Genomic DNA, 23743 nt, shown 5'->3' with positions numbered 1-23743 from the left:
GAGGCGCTGCCCTTGTGCTGTCTGTGCCTCGGTCTCCCCAAGGAAGGGGTTGCACATGCTACCCCCGTCCCTTTGAGGACTGTGTAGGAGAGCAGCTTCTGCTTTTTTTATGGAGGAAACAGACAGCCACAAGGGGGCAGCACTTGTGGCCAGAATTGGCCCCTTAGTGCCGTGAACACACCTCCGCTTCTCCTTCCTAACATTAGGAAAGCCTTGCTTCTGTTGTGGGCACCGTCACCCCAAGCTGCTCACAGCATTTATGGAAGGGTCCCCACCCAGAGAACCTTAGGGGCCTTGGTCAGCCCCTGCCTGCTTCCTCAAACATGAGCATCCTTTCCAGAAGTGTCTCATGAATGACTGCAGATCCAGGCTCTCCCGTCTCTGTAGCTGATGCCTGACCTGGAGTCTCCTCTGGCACATCGTGGCAGAGAGCCCACCCAGCCCAAGACCATGGGGTAGGGGCCAAGCAGGGCACGTCTAAACTTGCCACCTCCTGCTCCTTCCCTCTCATGGCCGTCACCTCCCAGTGCCATTTCCCTCGGCTCATCCTCAGGTGTCCTGGCTTTGGCTCTTCCCACCATCCATTTTCCTTCAGATGTTCTCCAGTTTGCCCTGATGCTTCCTATGATGGAGGAGCTCCCTAGAACCAGAAGCCACTCTCTGGACATATTGTGAGCAGAGCAGTCGTAGAAGTGCCTCACCTTCACCATGGGGCCATGACTCCTCTGTTAAGGTAACTCTAAACCACTTCACATGGGGCATGACTCCTCACAGGTTGAGTTGGCCATCCATGACTGTCCCCATATCTTTTTCATAAGAACTCTTGTCTAGCCACACCTGAATCTTCTCCTTGTGCATTTAGGGTTTTTTGAACCAAAACATATGGAACTTTGCTTTTTTTGCCTTTGAAATTTCATCTTCTCAGTCAGTAGTCAGCCAACATGTGCTGAGTGGTAGAGAGAAGACTGGAAAGGTCATGGAGGGCCCCCACTGGTTCCATGCCTGATGTATGCGTCTCTGTTCCACTTGATCATGTCCTGGATGGTTAATCTTCTCGTGAGTTTGCTCGACCTCTGGATTTTGGGTTCAGGTAATATAGTCATTGCCCAGGCCCCAGCCTCCTAACACCCCCATGATCATTGGATTTCTATGTATTCATGCTTCCTGGGCTAAATTCCCTCCTGCAGGCTTGTATTTGGCACTTTTTCCAGCTCTGACTGATTCAGTGGCAGAATATCTGTTCTCAAAATGATGGTGGCCATTGGGGTCTTTTGATTGGGAATTGCCAGGTCAGTCGAAGTGTCTCCTCTAGCCCCAGAACAGATGGATTCCCCGGAGCCTCACTGGTTTCTGACACTCTTGTATCCCGTACTACACAGTTAGATTGTCTTAGTACCGGCCGGATGACTGGTTCCAGTGAGTGGTTGTTCATGGCCCCAAGTCACCATGGCAAGAGATCTTCAATGTGATAACTACCCCAGAGACATGGGATGCTGACTTTTTTTTTTTTATCAGTGCCTTGCTTCAAGGTATAGATGGCACGCCCTTCACATTTGCAGATGACAAGACCACCTATAAGGGCAAGGATTCTTTTTGTTTATATATTGTACTAGGTAGCTGCCAAGGTCCTTCCCAACTCCTGAATTCTGCAATCATGTGAGGTTAGGAAGAGGGGTGGCTTTAGGGGACGGCAGTGAGTTCTGTTTTCACTTTGTTGAACTTGTGTTGCCTATGGGAGCTCTAGGGAGAGATGCACAGTCAGCAGTTCATCCAGAAGACTGGATTTGGGAGAGTGTCTCCTGGTTATGACAGCTGAACCCATGGTACTTTTGGGGGTCACTGAGGGAAGGAAAGAGTCCTGAGGACAAAGCCCTCTGTTTGAATAGAGATGATAATCCTTCAGGATATACTAAAAAAAGGCGTGGTCAGCTAGGGCGGAGGAGAACCAGGTGAGAGTAATGTCATGAAAACCCAGGGAGGTGAGAATATGCAGCCTGAAGGGGAAGTCGGGAGTGTCACATGTTGCAGCTAATGTCCAGAAGGATGAGCACTAAGGAAAGGCCATTGTATCGAGCATATTTATGGGATTGCTGGTGGCCTTGGGAGTGGCAGCTTGGGAAGGCAAATGACAGAGTTGAGAAATGAATGGGAGACCAGGAAGTAGAGGTGATGGCCATAGAGGAAAAATAAAGGACAATAGCTTGAGGAGATCTGGGGAGCATCTGTGAAACCCTGTAGGCCACAGGAAAGGAACCCGGGGTTGAAGAGACTGAAGAATAGAGAGGGCAGAATGATAGAAGAGACCATCTTCTAGGGACCGTGAAGGGGATGGCACTAAGGGCATAAACTGATAGGTTGGCCTTGGCAAGAAGGGCCACCCACCTCTTCCTCAGAGGCTAGAGCAAAGGAAGAGAGAAAGAAAGAAGGGATTTGAAGAGCCAAACCGAGGAAAAGAGGGAGCTCATAACAGACGGCCTTAGTCTTCTTGGAAAATCTGAATCCTTGGCTAAGGGGGCATGGTGAGGGTCTGCTGGAGATGGCTGGAGGAGACAAGAAGTTTGGGAGCTGTGAACTAGTCTGGGAAAGAATTTGGTCTATAAAATTGGGCATACCCTTTTGTGGGAAAATGTGGGGCCCCCCTCAAAAGTTGAAAATGCTAATGTCTATAAACAGACTCCTCCCAGTCTAAGAAAGGGCTGCCTCCTCTCTGCCTCCCCAGTGAACCAAATCACATGATAAGGGGAGTTTAGAGGGCTGTCTCTGTGTCGCCTCCCCCCATTGGCTACACTGCGTTCTGATTGGCTAGTTTTTGGCACCAGTGTCTTGGCACAGATTATAACTGGGGAAGAAGGGAGGGGCCAGCCAATTTAAAGAATAAAAGCTCAGGGGCCCACGTTTTGCCACCATTTCCATTAGGGAGCTGGCCAGTTCTTTCGAGAATATAAAGACCTTTGATACTTCAACACTAAGTCCTAGAAAGTTTTTTTTTTTTTTTTAGTGAGGCAATTGGGGTTAAGTGACTTGCCCAGGGTCACACAGCTAGTAAGTGTGAAGGGTCTGAGGCTGGATTTGAACTCAGGTCCTCCTGACTCCAGGGCCGGTGCTCTATCCACTGCGCCACCTAGCTGCCCCCCCCCCAGAAAGTTTTAAATGGAGTTTCTCACACCTTTGATCCAGTGATGGTGATACTTGGTCTGTACCTCAGAGATCAAAGAAAGATAAAAAGGACCTACATGAACAGAAATATTAATGGCAGCTCTCTTTGTGGTGGCAAACAATTGGAAATTGAGAGGATGCCAATCAGTTGGGGAATGGCTGAACAAGTTGGTATATGAATGTTAGGGAACACTATTGTGCTATAAGAAACGATGAGTGGGAGGGTTTCTGAACCCGATATGAACTGATGGGAAGTGAAATGAGCAGAATCAGGAGAACAATTTGTACATGAACAACAATGTAAATTCAATCGACTCTGAAAGACTTGGGAACTCTGATCAGCATAGCCAGCAATGATAATTTCAAAGCACTCATGATGCAGACAGAGGAGTGATAGAAGTAGTGTATCTTGAAGCACATTTTCTTCTCTCCCCTCCCCTCCCCTCCCCTCCCCTCCCCTCCCCTCCCCTCCCCTCCCCTCCCCTCCCCTCCCCTCCCCTCCTCTCCTCTCCTCTCCTCTCCTCTCCTCTCCTCTCCTCTCCTCGGCTGATTTAGGAATTTGCATGACTATACACTTTTGTAATGGGCATTGTTCCTGGAACAATGAGTGAGGGAAGTAGGAGAAGGATTGCCTTGCTATGGTGAAGTTGAAGTTTGTAGTGGGCCCAGTCAGCATGGTTGCATGACTTCCTTCATCTATGGGAAGGTGGGTGCCGAAGGCGATCCAGGGTTGGGATTTGGAAAAGGAAGAACAACAAAAGGCAGTGGAGTCAGAGATTCCAGGGGAAGGGCCTAAGTAAAGATAAGGGGGTAACGCTGGTGTCACGATTCTTGCAAGAGTAAGAAAGCACCATCAGAGCAGGGCTCATGGCTTGGGGAAAGCCAAGGAGGGGCAGAGTGGTGGGAGGTTGTGGTGAGGATAGAGAACACGTTCAGGAAGAAGGAACGGGGAGATATGGAAGGATAGGAAGCTGTGAACAGATAGAGGACAGTCCAGGTTGTGGTTTGAGGACTTGGAGCTGTTTTAGGTGATGACAAAGATCAAGGTCTTGGCGGCCCCTTTGGGCAGCTGAGTTGGAGAGAAGATGGAGGCCATGGAAGATGAACTGGGAGATCAGGGTGCTTGGGGCCTGAAGTCCCGAGGGCAGGGCTGGTGCGGGAAAGTCTGTGAGCCAGGGACTTCACTTCTTGGGCAAAGAAGGTTCCTAGAACAATGACTGGGAGTTTGCTACTGCCAGAGCTAGCATGCCCAGATGCCCTTGACACCTGAGGGGGAAGGCTGCTGAGTGAAGGCAGTGAGTGGCGTATGCCTGCTCCTCCTCTTGTGTGTGAGTGGGGTCAAATGAGAGAAGGTGCCTCCAGCCCAAGGGGAGGGGGCAGGGAGGCAGGGCTTTGTCTCCTTGGGGAAGCCAGTTTTCTGTGATGGCAAAGTGATGGCGTGTGAAAGGTCAGTTTGTTACGTGTCCTTGGGGATGGGGGTACATTATTATGGATCTCCTCCAAGAGCTAAAAGGTATTGGGGTATTTGGTGATAATGACTAATGGTGATCCCAGAACCCTGAGTGGAAGAGCTCTAAACAATATGTCAGAGTATTGGGGGGGGCGGGTCTTTGTTTTGATTTGGGGCTTGGAGGGCTCTAGAATAACTTTGGATCTTCAGGAACAAAATCTCCCTATTCTTGAGGCAGCTAGGTGGCGCAATGGATAGAGCACCGGCCCTGGAGTCAGAAGTACCTGAGTTCAAATCCAGCCTCAGACACTTAACACTTACTAGCTGTGTGACCCTGGGCAAGTCACTTAACCCCAATTGCCTCACTAAAAAAAAAAAAAAATCTCCCTATTCTTAGCAGAGGAATCCTAATATGCCCCAGGAAGAAGCATTGACTTAATTAGCCTCCGTGCTCTGGAGTCTGGGTTGTGACATTGATATCAAGAGTCATGGATCCTAACCCTTAAAAGATGGGAAATCCAGAGACTAGTTTGAACAGGCATTTGGTGGATAGGCAGTAAATGTTTTCCAAGAAGGACTTCGGGTTCTCGTGGGCTTCTTTTAGCTGGGCTCATGTCTACAGTGGCACAGAAACAGCTAAGCGAATAGCTCAGAGGAACTGTAGTATTTATAGTGCCAATATGCCCTGTAAAAAACCCTCGGTTCAGGCTATGTAATGACTCGGACTTGACTGTATTTTTCTTGGCTTTAATTAACAGGATTAGTTGCACCCTTTGTCATTTTTGGTATTGAAGGTATTTTTAACAAACACAGTGAGTATCGTGGGAACATCCTGAAGTTCCCGGCATGTCTGTGGTCCAGGCTCAGCCCTTTTTCCCACCATCCCCCAGTCTTCCTTTTCAGAGAGGCTAAAGCACTTGATCGGGGTCTGCCTATTTTTGTCCACTCCTGTTTAAAATTAAAACCTAGATAAAACTGGGAAAAGCCAGTGTTTGGTTGCAGTTCCCCTTTTTGCAGTTCTGTATCAGCTATCCTGGATGATTGTGTTGGCCAGAGAGTACGATAATGGGATACAGGGCTATTGACACAGCACGGGAATGGTGTGATTCTCTAGACACTATAGAAAGTCTGAGCGGGGGAGGAAAAAGGGGGTCCTTTACCAGTCACGCCGCTTCATAGGAGGATGCAGAGTACCTGCTTGGTTCTTTCTTGAATGAGGCACCCTCAGGTTCATCTGTGATTATTCTAATGAAGCAAGATGAGGAGACCCCCGTGATTGATGACGGGAATACAGAAAACTTGGGGACTGGCAAAGGATTCTACAAATATTACCTCACTTGAATTTTACAATACTGTGAAATGGGGGGAGGGGCAGCTAGGTGGCACAGTGGATAAAGCACCGGCCCTGGATTCAGGAGGACCTGAGTTCAAATCCAGCCTCAGACACTTGACACTTACTAGCTGTGTAACCCTGGGCAAATCACTTAATCCTCATTGCCTCACAAAAAAATAAAATTGATGTCAAAATGTTATTTTTAGGGGCAGCTAGGTGGCGCAGTGGATAGAGCACCGGCCCTGGAGTCAGGAGGATCTGAGTTCAAAGCTGGCCTCAGACACTTAACACTTACTGTGTAACCCCGGGCAAATCACTTAATCCTCATTGCCCCGCAAAAACAACAACAACAACAAAAACACCCTGTGAAATAGCAGGGGAAGTGTCGTTATCCCCATGGTATAGTTCAAGAAACAGGCCTCCAGAGGGCCTTCAAGCTAGTCAGTGGCAGACGCAGGATTCAGATCGAGGGCATAGAATCAGAGCTAGAGGAGACTCAAGAGGCCACACCAGTCCGACCCCTTCATTTGACAAACGAGGATTTTGGAAGCGCCTACTGTGTGCCAGGTGCTGCGCTAAGCATGTCACAGATCTCATTGGGTCCGTCCGTGCCCCAACCCTGAGAGGTTGGTGCTGTCAAGATTCCCGTTTTATAGATAAGGAAACCTAGGCAGACAGAGCTTAAGTGACTTGCCCAGGGTCACACAACTCTTGAGTGTTTGAGGCTGCATTTGCACTCCAGGCCTTGTGGTGCACAGTTGACAATTAGAAGACCTTCCAGGATGTGAGAAAGTAGACTAAGGGCTGATCAGCCCCTGGGATTATGGATTCTGAGGTGGAAGGATCCTCAGTCTTTCTTGGTCCACTCCCCTCGTTTTTCAGAGGAGGAAACTGAAACCCAAGGAGGGAAAGGACTTGCCCAAGGTCTCACAGGTAGTGAGGATCCGAGGTGAGGCGGGACTTAAATCTGCTGGTGCTGTCTGAGCCCCCTGTGCTGCGCCACCCAAACACAGCGGGCTTTGTTTTCTGTGGTTGATGCTCTTTGAAGGAAGATCCTTTACTTGCCTGAGGCTCGGACCTGCTCCCTGGTGGGCATGGGCACAACCAGGCACTCCTCTTCCATTCATCCAGTAAGTCCTGGATGTGAAGCCCACACATCCTCATTCAATGAAGTTGGCATTCTGCCAGGCAGAGGTGAGGTGGGAGGAGGTGGGGGATGTAGGGAGACATGGGGGGGGGCGTAGGGGGACATGGGGGGGGTCCAGACCCTGAGAAGAGACAGAGTGTTGGTGCAGGCAGTGGCAAGGAGGCCTCTCTGGTGAAAAAATGGAGTGTGTGAAGGAGAGAGTGTGAGCAAGGGAGGGGGGAATAAGCCCAGAAAGAGAAGACGGAGCCAGATCCTAGAGGACTCTGCTTGTCTAAGGACTTTGTGTTTTATCCTGGAGGCAGCTGGGAGCCATTGAAGCTTCTTGAGCAGCAGAATATGGGTCAGAACTGGGCTTTTGGAATCTTAGTTGTGCAGCGTGTGGAGAAGGGGAGAATCTGGAGGCCAGGAGACCAGAGGCTGTGGCCTCCTCTGGCTGCTGAGTTGGGGGAGGTCACCAAGCTGTGTTCTCTAACCTCAGCTGGGCTCTCACTGCAGTGTGGCAAAAACCTCTTACTCCTGCCTGACTGATTCTGCACCTGTCAGAGCTCTTCAAAACCCCTTCTTCCCCCTGAGCTAAGGGTCACCCTTTGTACTTCACCAAGGAAAGGGTGACGCTCCTGGGTCAGGAGACAGGACCTGGGCTGGCCTCTCCTGACTCCCACGTGGCTTCTCTATCATTATAAAATTAATTACACAATGGTATGTAAAATGCCAAAATAATATCCCGTCTGCTTTCTGAGGAATCTGAAAACAAAGCATTCTCTCGATCCGAGTGTGTCAACCCTTATTTCTACTTGGCTTTTCATAGACATTTTAGTTATTAGTATGACTTCAGTCAATCGTTAAGCTTCTGTTAAGTCCCTACTATGTGCCAGGTGCTGTGCTAAGTGCTGGGGAAACAAAAAAAAGGCAAAAAGACAGTCTCTTGCCCTCAAGGAGCATACAACCCAACGGGGGAAACAATGTGCAAACGAGCCTATACAAATCAGGCTAGACTTGGTGGATGGGAAGTCATTCACAGAGGGAAGGCCCAGAGTCACGGGGCTGGGGAAGGCTTCCTGTGGGAAGTTATCGTTTAGTTGGGACCTAAAGGAAGCCAGGGAAGTCAGCAGCTATGGAAAAGGGAGAGGCTTCCAGGCCTGGGGGACAGCCCATGAGAGTGCCCAGAGACGGCACCTCGTTCATGGAACAGTCAGCAGGCCGGTGTCCCGGACCAGAGAGTAGGCAGTGAATAGTCAAGTATAAGAACTCTGGAGAGGTCATTTTGTACTTGATGCTGGAGGCAGGAGGGAGCTACAGGAGTTTATGGAGCAGGGACCTGACAATTTAGGAAAATCACTTTAGTGGTTGAGTGGAGGTTGGACTGGAATGGGGAGAGACTGGAGGGAGGCAGATGCACCAGCAGCCACTGCAGTCGTCTGGAAGGGAGGTGATGAGGTTCTGCAGCAGGATGGGGAAAGGGTCAGGAGAGAAGGGGGTGGGACTTGTCAAGATGCTGCAGAGGGTGCCAGGCCTTGGTAATAGCTTGGATCAGGGGACTGAGAGATAGTGAGTAGTTGAGGGTGATGCCTAGATTGTGAGCCCGGGGGGTTGGGAGGAGGGGGTTTAGGGGACATATTGAGTGTAAGGCATCTACTGGGCATCCAGTTGGACACGAATGGGAGGCAGTTGGAGATGAAAGACAGGGGCAGGGCAGTCACATTTAAGAATCGTCAGGGCAGAGATGGTAGGTGAATCCTTGGGAACGATGAGACCGCCCAGTGACGTAGTCTAGAGGGAGAAGAGAAGAGGGCCCAGCACAAAGCTGAGGCACACCTAGGGCTGGGGGGGGGTGGTCTGGAGGAGGATCCAGGGAAGGAGGCAGAGGGAGGAGGAGAGCCAGGAGAGAGAGCTGGCCTGGGGACCTAGAGAGGAGAGAGTGATGCACTGTGGTAAAGAGGTCAAGCAGAATGAGGGTGGAGAAAAGGCCTCTGGATTTGGTGACTAAGAGACCTTTGGAGAGAGCAGCGTATGGGACCGTGATGGCAGAAGTCAAGGACAGGACGGGAGGCAGCATGGAGGCCCCTCTTGTGGCCGCCTTTTGGGGCCTTCGTGAAGAGCTTAGCTACAAAGGGCAGAAGAGACCTGAGATGATAGTGAGTTAGCAGAATGGGTCGTGACTGATTGAGGACTCATTTGGAATCTGCGATAGAATGAGGACCAGGATCGTCACAGCATTCCGCAGTGCTTTCCTCACCCAGCTAGTCTGGGGAGAGGTCAGCGTGTTGCAGGAACTATCGTTCCATTTTCCAGATGAGGCCATTGAGACTCGGGGAAGTGACTTACACGTGAGTCCAGGTGTTACAGGTGTCAACTGAGCTTTTCAATACAGTGGATGGAAGAGACATTGACTAAGCACCCACTGTGTGCAAGACACTGCAGCAAGCACTAGAGATACAAAAAGGAAAGACGGTTTTGGTTTTCAGGAAGCTTCTGTTCTTTCAGGAGGATACAGCATGTACAAAAGTAAGTATGATATGTCGTAGGGAGTGCAGGGTACAAGAGGTGCCTGGGCCTTCATGTAATCCTCTGTTTGTACCTCCATCAGGCCTTTCTCATGTGTGATTAGGTAATCAGTTTATCTGGGTTTGGGTCCTATCCCCCAATTTATCCTGTCTCTAGCTTGTTTGTACATAGTTGTTTCCATATTATTTTCCCCATTAGTCTGTGAGCTTCTTGAGAGCAAGGCCTACCTTTTGTCTTTTTTTGTATTCCTAGAGCTTAGCACAATTCCTGGTACACAGTAGGTATTTAATAAATGCTTGTTGACTAACCAGATTAAAAGTTCTGCAGCATAGGGACTGACTATTTAAAAAATTTTTTTAAATAAATTTTTATTGATATATTTTGTTTTTATATCTCCTAAATTTCTCCCTTACCCCAAAGCCATTCCATATGACAAACAATATCTAAAAAGAAAGAAAGAAGGGGAAGAAGAAAAAAAATCAGCAGAAATGATCAATATATCAAAAAGGTTTGAAAATATATGCAATATTCCATACTTGTGGACCTTCCACTTCTCAGAAGCCTGTAGGAAGGGGTCTTCTCATACCTCTTATTTGATGCCATGCTTATTCTTGAATGCATTTTTTTTTTTTGTGGGGCAATGAGGATTAGGTGACTTGCCCAGGGTCACACAGCTAGTACATGTCAAGTGTCTGAGGCTGGAATTGAACTCAGGTCCTCCTGAATCCAGGGCCTGTGCTTTATCCACTGCGCCACCTAGCTGCCCCGCCATGCTTATTCTTCATAATTTTGTAATAACTTTTTAAAAATAAAATTTTATTTTTATCTTTCATTTATATTTCTCCCACTTCCCCTAGAAGGACTTCCCCCATCTATAATATATGTGTGTATACACACACACACACACACACACACACATATATATATATATATATATATATATTTTTTTTTTTTTTAAAGAGAGGAAGAGGAGTGGGGAAAATCCGCTCAACACATTGAAAAAAATCTGAAAACTTATGCAGTGTCCCATAGCCAGGTACCTCTTACCATTGCAAAGGAGTGGGACCTGTTTGTCTTCTCATATTTCTTCTTTGGACCTTCTCATATGGGTTTGTTTTTGTGTGTATATTTGCACCATTCACTTTTGATTTGGGGGAGGGGGTTGGTTCTTTCCATTTACATGATCATCATCTTTCTTATATTGTTTTCCTGGCTCTGCTTCCTTCACTGTGCATCAGTTCATGTCTTCCCAGACTTCCCTGTACTCATCATATTTATAGCACAGGAATATTCCATTACATTCATGTACCACAGTTTGTTTATTCAGCTCTTCCCCAGTTGATGGGCATCTATTTTGTATCTAGTCCTTTGCTATTAAAAAAGTGCTTCTATCGATATTTTGGTATATATGAGGACTTTTGTCATCCATGACCTCCTTGGGGTATATGCCCAGTGGTAGAACCTCTGAGTCAAAGGGGATGGACATTTTAGTCAATTTAGTTCAAATTGCTTTTCAGAATGGTTGTACTGATTGACAGCTCCACCAACAGTGTATCAGCGTGCCTTATCTTCCCACGGTCCATGTTCTTTCATCTTGACCAATCTACACTCTGCACAAGCTCAGTGGTTTTGGTTGGCATCTCTCTCCTTAGTGATTTGTTTTTTTTAGTGAGGCAATTGGGGTTAAGTGACTTGCCCAGGGTCACACAGCTAGTAAGTGTTAAGTGTCTGAGGCTAGATTTGAACTCAGGTCCTCCTGACTCCAGGGCCGGTGCTCTATCCACTGCGCCCCCTAGCTGCCCCCTCTCCTTAGTGATTTGGAGCATTATTCCATGTGCTGGTTAATAGTTTTCAGTTCTTGTCCTTAGCATATCTATTGGGGAACGGTTTTTGATCTTCAAATTTCCTTCTTCTTCATATGAATTTGACACGTATCAACAGCCATGAATATATCCCTGTGCAAAGGGCAGAAAAAGGTGACTGCATGGGAATCCCTGAATCTCTACCAGGCCTGATTGTGTTTTGTTTGCCTCGGACTTAACAGAGTAGCTCCCAACGCTGCTCACTTGTGTGTAGGACGGAGTCTTTTGTGAACTCTCTACATCCCCTAGTGCCCAGCATGGCCCCATGTTCCCAGTAGGTGCTTAATAAATGTTTCTGAAATTGAAATGGTTCTTAAGTCTCCCATGAAGGGAGGAGTGTAGCCCTTGGGAGGGCCATGGGGACCAAGCAGGGGGCCAGTGTTTGTTCCTGCATGTTTTCGAGATGAAAAAAAGTGCTGCCAAGTGCATTTCTTCCCTAAGAAGAACAGAGGACGGCTGGTAGCCCAGCAAGTGAGAAGCTCGACTGCATTGCACTGGACAGCACTGATTATCTTCCGCTGTTGCATTGTCCCAAGCGTCCCGCAGACACTACATGTGTTGGCAGCCTTCCCCTGCATGCTGAGAGCTGCAGCTCTCCTGATTTCCCTCCTCCCTCCCTCATGATGACAGCATCATCCGTGATTGGGTATCACGTACCATGTGAGGGCGATTCAGGTCAGGCCGGGCACTCTGTTCTCACTGCTCTGGGCTAGAATGGCAACAGGCTCCACCTGAGAGTCCAAGTGGAGCCTGGGCAGCCTTGAGGAGCCGGGGCCTGCCCTGAAGGGCCCTTCGTGGGGCTCATCTCCTGTGGGATTCCTTTCCAAGTCATAACAGGTCATGAATCGCGCTCCCAGGCAGCCTCATCCGCAAGGTTTCCACGATCGATCGCTCTTTCTTTTCTGAAGACAGCGATGCATCCTCCACAGCCCTGGGCTTAGGGTAGCAGGGGCTGAGGGCCTGCCCCAGCTCTGTGCTCTGCCACTTGTTGCCGTGTGATCTTGGGGCGCCCCCCCCCCCCATCTGGAGCTCCATTTTCTCACGTGCAGCACTTTGGGCTTGGACTGGGTGGTCCTTCCGGCTGTAGTCTTCTTCAATTCTGTCATTTGGGTTTGTGTCAGATGTTGGAAGCTTTTCCCTTGGATTCCGTCATTCCAATTCACCCTTCAGTCCACTGTCCAAATCATTTTGTGCATGTATAGATCTTGTAATGTTAGTCATCTGCTCAGAAATCTTCTGTGGCTCCCAATTACCAGCCACATAAATGGCCTTCTCTTTTGCCGGGCATTCCAGGGCCCTTACCACATTACCTGGTGCCCCCAGACCTTCATCTGTAGAATCTGACTTTGAAGGGAACCTCAGAACCCTCAAGTGCATCCCCAACTGAAGAGGAATGCCTTCTGCAATGTCCCCAGCATGTGGCTTAGAGATCTCCCCTGTAAGTGAGAGATTGAACATGAAAGGTTGACAACCACCATCTTAGGAGAGAAGAATGGAGGCTCTGAGTAGGTGGTGTAACATAGCCCAGGTCACCCGATGCCACGTGTGAGGTGCGGGCATCACACTCAATACTGCTGCTCTTCCCTCAAACCCTCTTTCCATCTGCAATTTTCTCTGTCCCTCAAATGAGCCCTGGACTTTCCTGCCTTTGTGCCTTCACACTTCGCCTTCTGAATTCCTGGAAGGCCCTCCCTTGGCCCCTCTAAATGTGGAGTTCCTCCTGAACCTTTGAAAGCAGGCTCACATGGCATCTTCTCATGCAACCTCAGGCCCCACCCAGCATCTCCTGTCAGACCTTATTGTGTACTAGAGTTATCTGTGTTTGTGTCTTGTCCTATAGCTGGGCTGTAAGCTTCAAGAATGCAGGGGTTGGGGGGCGCAGCTAAGTTTTGCAATGGATAGAGCACCGGCCCTGGATTCAAGACGACCTGAGTTCAAATCTGACCTCAGACACTTGACACTTACTAACTGTGTGACCCTGCCCTGCCAAAAAAAAAAAAAAAGAACACAGGGGCCGTGTCTCACCTAAAACAATCCTCTGTGCCATGTATTAGTGCCGGGGCCTCCTGGTCACATATAAGTGTGAAGAGTTCACGCAATGCCTGAGGCACAGATTGGAAAGGGGCTTCCAAGCAGGACACAGTTTGTGGAGTTGCCCTCAATTGTAGCTGGTTTGGGGGAGGGGCGTTGAGACCTCTAAAATTGTAATTCCTACTTGTCGAACTGGATCGGTGACCCCACTGAGCTCTCATCCTATCGGAGCATGAAACCACGTGATCACAGCCTGGTTTCTGTCCAGGCCGTTTGCTGTGAGCTGCGCCGATGGTGTGATGGATGGTGTGATGATGACGGAGCCCTCATCTCCCAAACAATTCCCATCCCCGAGGGGACCTCCTCCCCAGGGCAGTGCCCTTCCTGATAGCCCTCACTCTCCCGAGCATGCTCAGTTCTCACCCTAGGGCCATGGTGGTCTGGCCTCTTGTCATCCTACTGCGGGCCATTGCAATAGCTTCTTAGCTCAGGAGGGAGATGGTGGAGTTGGGAGAGTCCGGCAGGAGTCGGGAGGCCTGGTCTCTGGTCCCGGCTCCTTGCCTCCTACATGGAGGAGTGCAGTCGGTGGATCTCCCCCTGTAAAACAAAGTTAAACAGGGATGTGCAGCCTCACAAGGCCATGAGGAGACCACTTTCAGCACCCAAGGGTGCTTGAGAGGTTGGGGGTATTATCCTTCTCTCCTTCGTGATGCACATGAATCCCCTTGAGAGCAGTTTGGCTGGGCTGCTTCTCCCAGTTAGGAACTCCCAGAACCGGCAGGACGAAGCCTCCACTCTTTGATGTCACGTTCTGGGCTTTTCTGAGTCTAGTTCCTAGTGGCCTCTTGAGTTCTCATTCTCATAGCCCTCTGACCAACCCTTCTCCTGCAGCCTCCTTGGCCTCTCCCTCCTTGCAAGCCCAGACCTCGGGACTTCCTGTTTCTCTGCCTTTGCTTATGTCTCTTGCCCTACTTGGAATGGGTTTCCCCTTGTTCATGGCCTAATGAAATCCCACCCATATGCCAAAGCCCACCTCAAAGCCTGCTTTCTCCAAACGAGCCCAGACAGAAGTAACCCCCCTGTTTGTGTCTATGGGTACTGTATGTCTTACCTCGCCAACCAGATAATACATGTAGAGACTGTTCATTCTACAAATATTTATCTCCCTGAATGAGCAAAGCACCAATGAAGCAGTGGAGGAGATAGGAAGCCTAGATTAGACTCGGAGACAAGGCCCCAGCCCTCAGGGAAGCAAGGAGGCTGAGAGAAATCTAGAGAATTAGAATCGACACTCTTACATAATCTGGGAGGTGCAAGAAGTTTAATGAGCTCCAAGGTGGGGCTTTAAAAATGGTAGGAGCTCAGCAGACTAGGAGGTGAGGCACCCAGGTCGGAGCAGGCCTCCCCCATCTCTATCTTTCCCAAGCCACTAGGCTGCCATGTAGTTGTTAAAGTTGGTGGGGACCAGCCATATATTTCTTTGTATCCCTCTTCATACCTGTCACGATGCCCAGCACATAGTTGGTCTTCAGTAAATATTTGGTGAATAAACCTTCTAGAATATTCATTCGTTCAGCCTGCTATCCTTTGGCTGCCATTTTAGTTTTCTTTTGTGCTTAGTTCCCAAGTCTGTACCCATTACCTGGTCCATCTCCACAGCCTATTCCTTCCTCTCTTAATTCATCACCGTCTGATTTCCGTCCCTACTGTGCTCCTCAGACTTTCCACTTGACGGTTAGCAATGGTGTATGTTTGTTAAACGTCTGCTATGTGCCAGGCCCCTGGGCTAGATGGATGGGGGAGAGAGAACAACAGGGAGCAGCTCACAGTCCAGGGGGGCAGACAACGATCAAACAAGCTGCGGTCAGAAGAAGTTGGAGAGGATTGGCAGGTGAAAGGCCGTGAGGGCACGGAGGGGGCCAGGAAGGCTTCCTGGAGGAGGCGGGCCTCTAGCTGACCTAAGAAGCGGGGAATGTTGGGAGGGGGAGATGAGCTGGGGCCAGACCAGGTGGTCCCTGAAGCTTCTTGCAGCTCTGGAACCGTGATCTTAGAATCAACCCTGTGTGAAGCCTTTATGTTGATCTTAATTTCACTCATGAATTTAACAAGTGAGTAAGGGAAGCGTCCTCTCTGAATGTCTTGTTATTCGTATGCGATGCGGTTGCTCTGGCCTGCTCTCTGTTCTGTTTCACTTTCCCCCCTCCCCAATTCCCCAGGACCTCCAGGATCCTGAGGTTTGGAGAGTCTCTCTTCTCTGCCACTGGCACCAACTCTACTTGCCCATTTTAGGGGCTCCACCCCATTTAAATGATTAAAACAAATTAACTTTGACAGAGCGACTTCAGAGCTCTAGCGAGAACAAACATGAACACATTTCCCCCAGTCCTTCAGGGGAGTCAGCTTGGCCCAGCCGGGTCCCTGGGTAGGGCAGGGAGATGAGGCGCCCAGCTGAGCTCAGTTTGGGCACCGCCTTTGCTCCCTGAGGGCAGGTTCTGGTGACCCCATCGAGGCATCTCCTCCCGTCCTCATCCTCCTTAGAGCTCCAGGTGTGAACATGCCCAGAATGGAGAGATAGGGTGTCTTGTGCGAGAGCAGGGGAGCCAGTTTCTCTGGATTTTAGGCTGTGGGAAAGTTTGGAAAGGAAAGAAGGGCCCCAAGTTCAAATCTGGCCTTGGACACTAGCTGTGTGACCCTGGGCAAGTCACTTAACAGTTTCCTCATCTGTAAAATGGGAATAATAATAGTGCCCATCTCCCAGGGCTGCTGTGAGGAGCAGATGAGATGTATATAAAGTGCTTAGAACAAGGCCTGGCACATAGGAAGTGTGACAGAAATGTTTTAAGCTTTTAATATTATGAAAGACTTTAAAATTTGAACACGGGCAGCGAAGGGGCGCAGTGGACAAAGCACCGGTCCTGGATTCAGGAGGATCTGAGTTCAAATCTAGCCTTAGACCCATCCTAGCTGTGTGATTCTGGGCAAGTCACTTACCAGTGCTTGCCTCAGTACTTCTCCAGGCCAAGAAGGAAGTGGCAAACCATTCCAGTGTCCTTGCCAAAAACCCCATGGACAGCACTGGCATGCTAGGGTCCACAGGGTCAGGAAGAGTCAGATACAACTGAGCAGCAACAGCAGAATTTGAGTAGAGAGTTGTTGGCATGGTCACGCTTCTGCTTTAGGAAGACCCCTTTGATGGTTGGTGGAGGATGAGCTGGAGTGGGGAGAGACTAGAGACAGGGAGACCCACTCGCTGGCTTTTCTTCACTAGGAGGCCTGGGGGGCGGCTAGATAGCACAGTGGATAAAGCACCGGCCCTGGATTCAGGAGGACCTGAGTTCAAATCCGGCGTCAGACACTTGACACTTACTAGCTGTGTGATCCTGGGCAAGTCACTTAACCCCCATTGCCCCGCAAAAAAAAAAATGAACCCCCCCCCAAAAAAAAACCACAACAAAACACTAGGAGGCCTGAAACCCAGGCCTCGCAGAGTCAGCTTAATCCTCCTACCCCTAGCCATTGTTCAGAAACAGCATATTAAGTAACTGCCCCTTATATAGATTTCAGGAGGTCTGAGGACTTGGATGGGGGCAAATGACATCTTTACTTCAATATCATTGTTTTCCTATGACCTTTGTATTTTGTTTTACGCATTGAAAATTATGATTCCAAGAAGGGTTCCTAGGCTTCACCAGCCCGACCGCTTACCCAAGGCAGCCAGGGCGCCACCGAGGTGAAGAGCCCCTGGTGTAGTGTGTTCTCTGTCCTTGCCCAGGACCACAGTTTAGCCACATAGCAGCCTGCCCTCCTGCCAGGGACCAGAGCTCTCAGTGGCCTCTAGATAGGGCTGTGAATTTGGGGTTGGGGTGGCTTGCTCAGGACGGGTGAGCTGTGGTGGCGCCAGGCCTGGTGATGGCCTGTGGACCTGCTCTTTTCCTCAGATAGGTCACTGGATTTCAGGTTAGCTTGGGTAGAATCTAGAAATCCAGAAGCCGGTACAACCGAGTGCCCATGTTTTGTTCTGTATAACCCTAGAGGCCTTGGTGCAGTCATAGAACTGGCTTATTCTAGCTGCTCTCATTTGGTAGAGGAGAAGGCTGAGGCTCCTGGGGCCAGGGTTGGGGGACGGGGTGGATTTGTCAAAGATCTCATGACACATTAGTGATAGAGCTATGATGGAGACCCCAGGGCTCTAGCCTGGGCCGGGACACAGTCCAATGCAAAGGGGAGGGAGTTTGAAGGCCAATGGTCCCAGAGAACAGCAGAACATTCCTCTGGGGGCTCATTTCAAGCAACCCAGGGATTTCCCCCCTCACCTGTCTTGGTTACAAGTAACTATAGGCAGTGGCCATGGCCTGAGGCGATGAGGGACCCAGCAGGCTGAGGCTCAGCCTAGGGGCGGCTGCTGCCCCACAAGTGGCATTAAAGCCAGTCTGGGAAACGGTGATGGGCAGATGGTCATGTAGTGGGAATGAGAAGCAGCAGGTGGCACCCCCGGCTGCCCTGGCACTCTGGAGAACAGGCAGGCGCCCATGTTCTGGGAGGATTCTTTGTGCAGGGCTTGTGGGAAGAGGCAGACCAGAATTCTACGGGTGAAGGGCTGCTGGAGCAGCAGCCAGCTGGTGGGGACATTCCTCAGCCCAGGAAGATGACACGGTCTGCCAAGGAGCGCCATCGTCAGCTCCATCAGCTGTGCCCACGGCTCTGCCAAGGTGGACCAGGGTGTGTGTCTGCTAACCTAAGAGGGTTCGTCATGGGCACATCCAGCTTGCCCAGCTATGGTGGGGGAAGCCCAAGTGTGTGGGGGCTGGGAGGAAACAGAAGCAGCCCCGTCCCCTGCTGGTCTAGGGATTCTGGTACAGAGCCCCGGTGATGTTTTAGCACCTGTGGCAGACTCTGATCCTTTGGGGAGCAGAAAGGTGAGGTGTTAGGCATTTCATAAGAGTAATACACCTTGCCCCACTGCCTTTGACTTGTCTCAGAAGGAAGGAGGCCAGGAGCCAAGAGTTCTCTTTCCTGAATAAAAGTGCCCAAGCTTTCGAGTGCCTCAGTTTCCCTAAACTCATCCTTTTGCCTTACAGCTCCGAAGGATGCAGGAGATGATTGCACAGATGCAAGCCCAGATGCGGATGAAGCCTGGGGAGGAGTGAGAGCCTCCACGTGCAGCAGCACAAGGTAAAAAAGTTGAATGCACCACAATCTTCTAACCACGTGGTTTTGTTTGCTCTCAGCACTGGCCTTGTGAAAAGGAAATGTCCTGTAGAAGTGTGTCTAGAAGGTAGGACTAAGGTCACATTCTGTACATTTCTTAAAACAAATTAAACTCCTTTGGAGGGATGGTCAGAGTTCTCCTCAGCTGGCATCACTGGGAGGAGCCCAGGGCCCGCTCCCACAGCTCCGGGGGCACCTTGAGAATAAGACATGGGGAAAGTTTGATGACATAGTAGAATGTGGGCTTCACTGTGACCCCAGGCACAACGGTGGTTTTTTCTGAAGTGCTGGTGGCACTTTACAGTGAACAGAAAATCGCTGAGATGGAAAGGGGATTCGAGGGAGCTGTTGACAAATGGGCACGTTCACCTGCGGGTTCATTTGGTTTCGTTGGAAAGGCTTAGAATGCGATGTTCACTAGCTTATTTTTCTGTGAAGTTGCTCAAGTGCTTCTTCAGACACTTTCCAGGAGGTGACCTTTCATTTCTGCAGGTTCAGCCCCAGCCTTCTGGGATGCTTGAGGAGCTGAGTGGCTGTGGCCTCAGATCGGACCTGCTGCCCCTCACTCCTCCCCAGGCTTCTGCCCAGAGCTTCTCCAGGGTGATAGGCTCGAGCCTCCCTCATGTGACTTTCAAGCCTTCAAAGTCCTCTCCATGCCATGGTAGGGTATCAGGGGAACACTCAAGTGAAGGTTACTGGGGCACCTACTTGGGGCAACTAAATGAACAGAATCAGGGCAGCTAGGTGACACAGTAGATAAAGCACTGACCCTAGATCCAGGAGGACCTGAGTTCAATCTGGACTCAGCACTTGACACTTATTAGCTGTGTGACCCTGAGCAAGTCATTGCCCCGAAAAAAAAATATTTTTTTAATTGAGGGAGTTGGGCTCCACAGTTTCCAAGGTCCCTCCCTCTGAGACCAGATGTAGAACCCTGTGCTCTGTGTGCGTGTTGTACTGAGTGCGTGCAATTGTCTAACACTTGTTCTCACTTCATGTCACTTGGTGCACGTCTCCAAACTGCTTTGTGGAGTTTTCCCCATTTGTCATTTGAATGGCACATGAGTACTCTGTCATGTCGATAGACCGCAGTCTCTTCAGCCTCTCCCGGGTCTCTAGGCATAAAGGCGGCTCCCCATTTTCTGCTACTTCGGATAAAGTGCTAGCCGTCATTTGGGGCAGATGGGTCACTTTTTCTCTGAATGTCACCCTTCAGATTTAGTGAGAGCAACGAGATTGCTCAGGGACAGATAGGATCGATTTCCCCATAGCCCCACCAGAATGGAACTTTTATGTATTCTGCCAGTTCATGTCTAAAGAGGAATTCATTTCCCCAGAGGGATGATGAGAGCAAAGGAAGCAAAGGAAGGTGATTGAATTTAATTGGGCACCTGGGGGTCATCTGAGGGCTTTGACCGGCCTCCAGAGCTGCCGATTTCATTCCTCTTTCAGCTGCTTGGTGTTTCCTACCCATTCAGCAGCTCTGGGGTATCATGGAGTGGTCTTTGGTGCACGCATCCAGGGGGCTTTGGCATGCATTCTGGGTCTCACTGAGCAGGCTGGGGATGCCCTTGTAAATGGTCAGTCATCCCTTGCCCAGAGTGCCCCAGACTTCTCACCTGGGTCGTTTTCAGACATTCCCCTCCCTCCACAGCTGCCGGCATCAACTTCCTGAGGCACAGGCCCCAAAGAATGTTGTTTAGGGGCCTGAGCAAACAGTCCCATACCGACAGAGAGGAGGCAACATTCTTTCACAGAAGGAAGCGTGAGAAATTCCTATATTCTTGCCCTTGTCTTCTCTCTCTAGGAAAAAAAAAAATATGCCTGTCTGACAGCCAGTTTCCTGGCCCCGATTGGCTCATTATGTGTCAGACATTTCAGACTGGGGCCTAATTTGAACAGTTGTTCTTTTTATGCCCTACATTTAAAATTCAGTTTAAAGAGAATTGGTTTTCAATTTTATGAACCCAGAAGCAAAAAGAAACCCAATAAGCATCCTATTTTTCCGTGATTCCGTTTCTCCGTGGTGGTGTTGTCGGTTTGGGGTTCTTCTGGAATGTGAATCCTGAATCAGATGAATTCTCCTCTGCCGGGTGACCTTGGGACTGCTGCCCACATTCCCAATGGGAACAAGGGAGGATTCTGTAGCTTCCTCTGGAACCTTCCTTCTGGCCTTGGCCCACCATACATTAGTTTGGAGCTCTTGGTCTCACCGAAGTTTGCAGGCAAGGCTATGCTCACTGAATTATTTTTCCTCTTGGGGACTCCCGCCATGATGACGATAACCCCTGTTTCTCCATTTCTTTGGGGATTACAAATGGCTGTCCTCGGGGGGCAGCTAGGTGGCACAGTGGATAAAGCACCGGCCCTGGATTCAGGAGTTCCTGAGTTCAAACCCGGCCTCAGACACTTGACACTTACTAGCTGTGTGACCCTGGGCAAGTCACTTAACCCCCATTGCCCTGCAAAAAAACAAACAAACAAACAAACAAAACAAACAAAAAAACCAACAAATGGCTGTCCTCACAACAGCACCGTAGAGTCGAATGTGCAGGCATTATCTCCATTTTTTGTCATTTAGTCGTTTTCAGTTGTGTTCGCCTCTTCCTGATCCCATTTGAGGTTTTCTTGGTGGAGATACTGGCGTGGTTTGCCTCTTCCTTCTCCAGTTCATTTTACAGATGGGGAAACTGAGGGTTAAGTGACTTGACCTGGGTCATACAGCTAGGAAGCATCTGAGGCTGCTTTTGAACTCAGGTCTTCCTGACTCCCGGCTTAGTGCTCTCCCCACTGTGCCACCGAGCTCCCGTTTTACCGGTTGGAAAACTGAGTCCCAGAGAAGTGAAGAGTCCTGAATGATGATAATGGACCACATTAATATAGGCTTCAAGATTACATGCGCTCAGGGCTACTGTGACCCAAATTTTACCAATGAGGAAACTAAGGCAGGATACGTTGGACTTTGAATCCCAGCTTTGCCGCTTTTGCCTCTGACTTTGAGCAGCTTCCTTCCCTGCCCTGGGCCTCAGTTTCTCCATCGGTCAAATCAGAGGCTTGCAGCAGATGAGGGCCAAGGTCTCCTCCTGTGCTCGCCTGTGATTCACCCACAGTTTCAGAGGTAGGGCTCGCGCCCGACATCCTGGTTTCAATGTGGGGGTCAGTGCACTGTCCCGACCTGTACCCCTTCACCAGCCTCACAGGACATTTCTTGACTAAACTTCCCACTGTGAGCTCCAATTCTAAGCAGACAGCGATCCTGCCGACCACATGGCCTAACCTCTCAATGAGCATGAACAGCGCCCAGACTGAGGCATAAACCCTGCAGCCCTGGGGCCGGCCCATCCTTGGAGCCAGGAGCTGTGACTCCGGAGTTTTGGGCTCTTTACATAAATGGCAGCTGGGTGTAAAGGGCTGAGTCTGCTCGAGGCTCCTGGAAACTGTTCTGCCCCATCCCTCCAAACCCCCCTCACCGAGATCGGGCCCACGGACTGCGCCTCATCTTTCCCTGGGTCCCTCCTCGAAGCTGGTCAGGAGGCACAAACGTCTTGTTTGCCATGGCTTGGGCTGCCCGAGCAGACGCAGACCCAGACCCAGGTTAGGGTTAGGGTTAGGGATCGCAGGCGATGGCTTGTTTCCTTACGCCGTTCTTCCCTGGCTTTAGACATCCAGGAGCCCTCGGAGCACTGGCTGCCTGCTTTTGGCATCTGGATTTCATATCTGCAGCCTGAAGAGTGCTGGGGCGGGGGCAAAGACAGGAGCCTGTGTGGGGCTTTCTTCCTGTGCCCTGCAGAGCTTGTTGTGAGGTGGGGATGAGCGAGCCCTGGACTGGCAGGCAGGAGATCTGGCCTGGCCGTTCCCTGGCTCTGGACAACCAACCCACTTCTGCTTCCTGAGCGAGGGGAGGTGAATGAGCTAGACTCCAAGGTTCCTCACTATTCAAACATTGTTGAAATGTTGCTGAACTCCTAGAGCCAAAAGGCATGTCTTGAGCGCCGGGTTTCTACTCGGTGCTGAGGGAGATGCAGAGTTGAGGTCAGACACAGTCCTGGCTCCTGTTCCCTATAGCCTGGCACAGTAGAGAACGGCTGAGTCAGGCCTGAGGGGGAAGGGGATTTGTTATCAGCAGAAAGAGCAGGGAAAGTTTCTGTTGGAGTTTGAGTTAGGCTTTAAAAGATGGGCAGGAGTCAAGGGGCAGGAGGTGAAATCTAGACTCTGGAGGGCCAAGCCGAGGGATTGGCCCTGCATCTTTCCATCGGGCTGGAACCAGTGACCATGGTTTATATCATGATAAAGGCAAAGAGTGGGAATTCTCCTGCCCCTTGTTCACACTAATCAGCACCTGGTGGTGTCCCAGCCTCTGAGCAGGTGTGAGCCACTGAAGGTTTTAGAGCAGGGGACCTGTGCCTCAGGAGGCTGAAGTTGGCAGCTGTGTATGGAAGGGAATATCTGAAAGTGGCCCAGGTGTGAAGGCGTGAGGTCCTGAATCAGGAAGGTGGCTGTGGGAGGGGGTGGGTGGATGGGGCAAGAGATGGTGGCAAAGTGGCAGCAATAAGACTTAGCAGCTGATTAGGCATGGGGGTAAGGAAAGGTCAAGGGTGGCTACAGTTAGGAACCTGGGTGACAGGAAGAACTGTTCTCTATAGAAATAGGGAAGTCTGAGGGGAAATGTCATTGCATTTTAGCACCGACACTTTGGCCTTTGGACAGAGGGAGTTTGCAATGCCAGTAATCCAGGAGAAGAAGCAAAGGTTGTTTTTTGTTTTTTTTTAGTGAGGCAATTGGAGTTAAGTGACTTGCCCAGGGTCACACAGCTAGTAAGTGTTAAGTGTCTGAGGCCGGATTTGAACTCAGGTACTCCTTACTCCAGGGCTGGTGCTCTATCCACTGCGCCACCTAGCTGCCCCTAGCAAAGGCGTTTTACAGTATCTAGTGGGTGGTGCAGAAGGAGCACCTGAGGTTAAGACATCTGCTGAGAGAGGCCCTGGGAGCTTGAGAAGAGAAGGTTTGGAACAGCTGCTGAGGGGAGTGGGATGGAGAGTCAGTCAAGGAAC

At 50.1% G+C, this 23743-nt stretch overlaps 1 protein-coding gene across 2 annotated transcripts in view; it reads left to right on the top strand.

Moving 5' to 3' along the window:
• Positions 1-23743, top strand: part of LOC122736701 (septin-2) — a 136266-nt gene that overhangs the window by 88267 nt on the left and 24256 nt on the right. For both annotated transcript variants that reach the window (XM_043979086.1, XM_043979087.1), the window contains exon 12: positions 18563-18656. In XM_043979086.1, the coding sequence (XP_043835021.1) occupies positions 18563-18631 (69 nt within the window). In that variant the 3' untranslated portion in view covers positions 18632-18656. The remainder of the gene's footprint in view (positions 1-18562; positions 18657-23743) is intronic.

Source organism: Dromiciops gliroides, chromosome 1 (genome assembly GCF_019393635.1).
Source record: "Dromiciops gliroides isolate mDroGli1 chromosome 1, mDroGli1.pri, whole genome shotgun sequence".
Lineage (NCBI taxonomy): Eukaryota > Metazoa > Chordata > Mammalia > Microbiotheria > Microbiotheriidae > Dromiciops > Dromiciops gliroides.
This window is presented reverse-complemented; position numbering and strand designations above follow the sequence as displayed.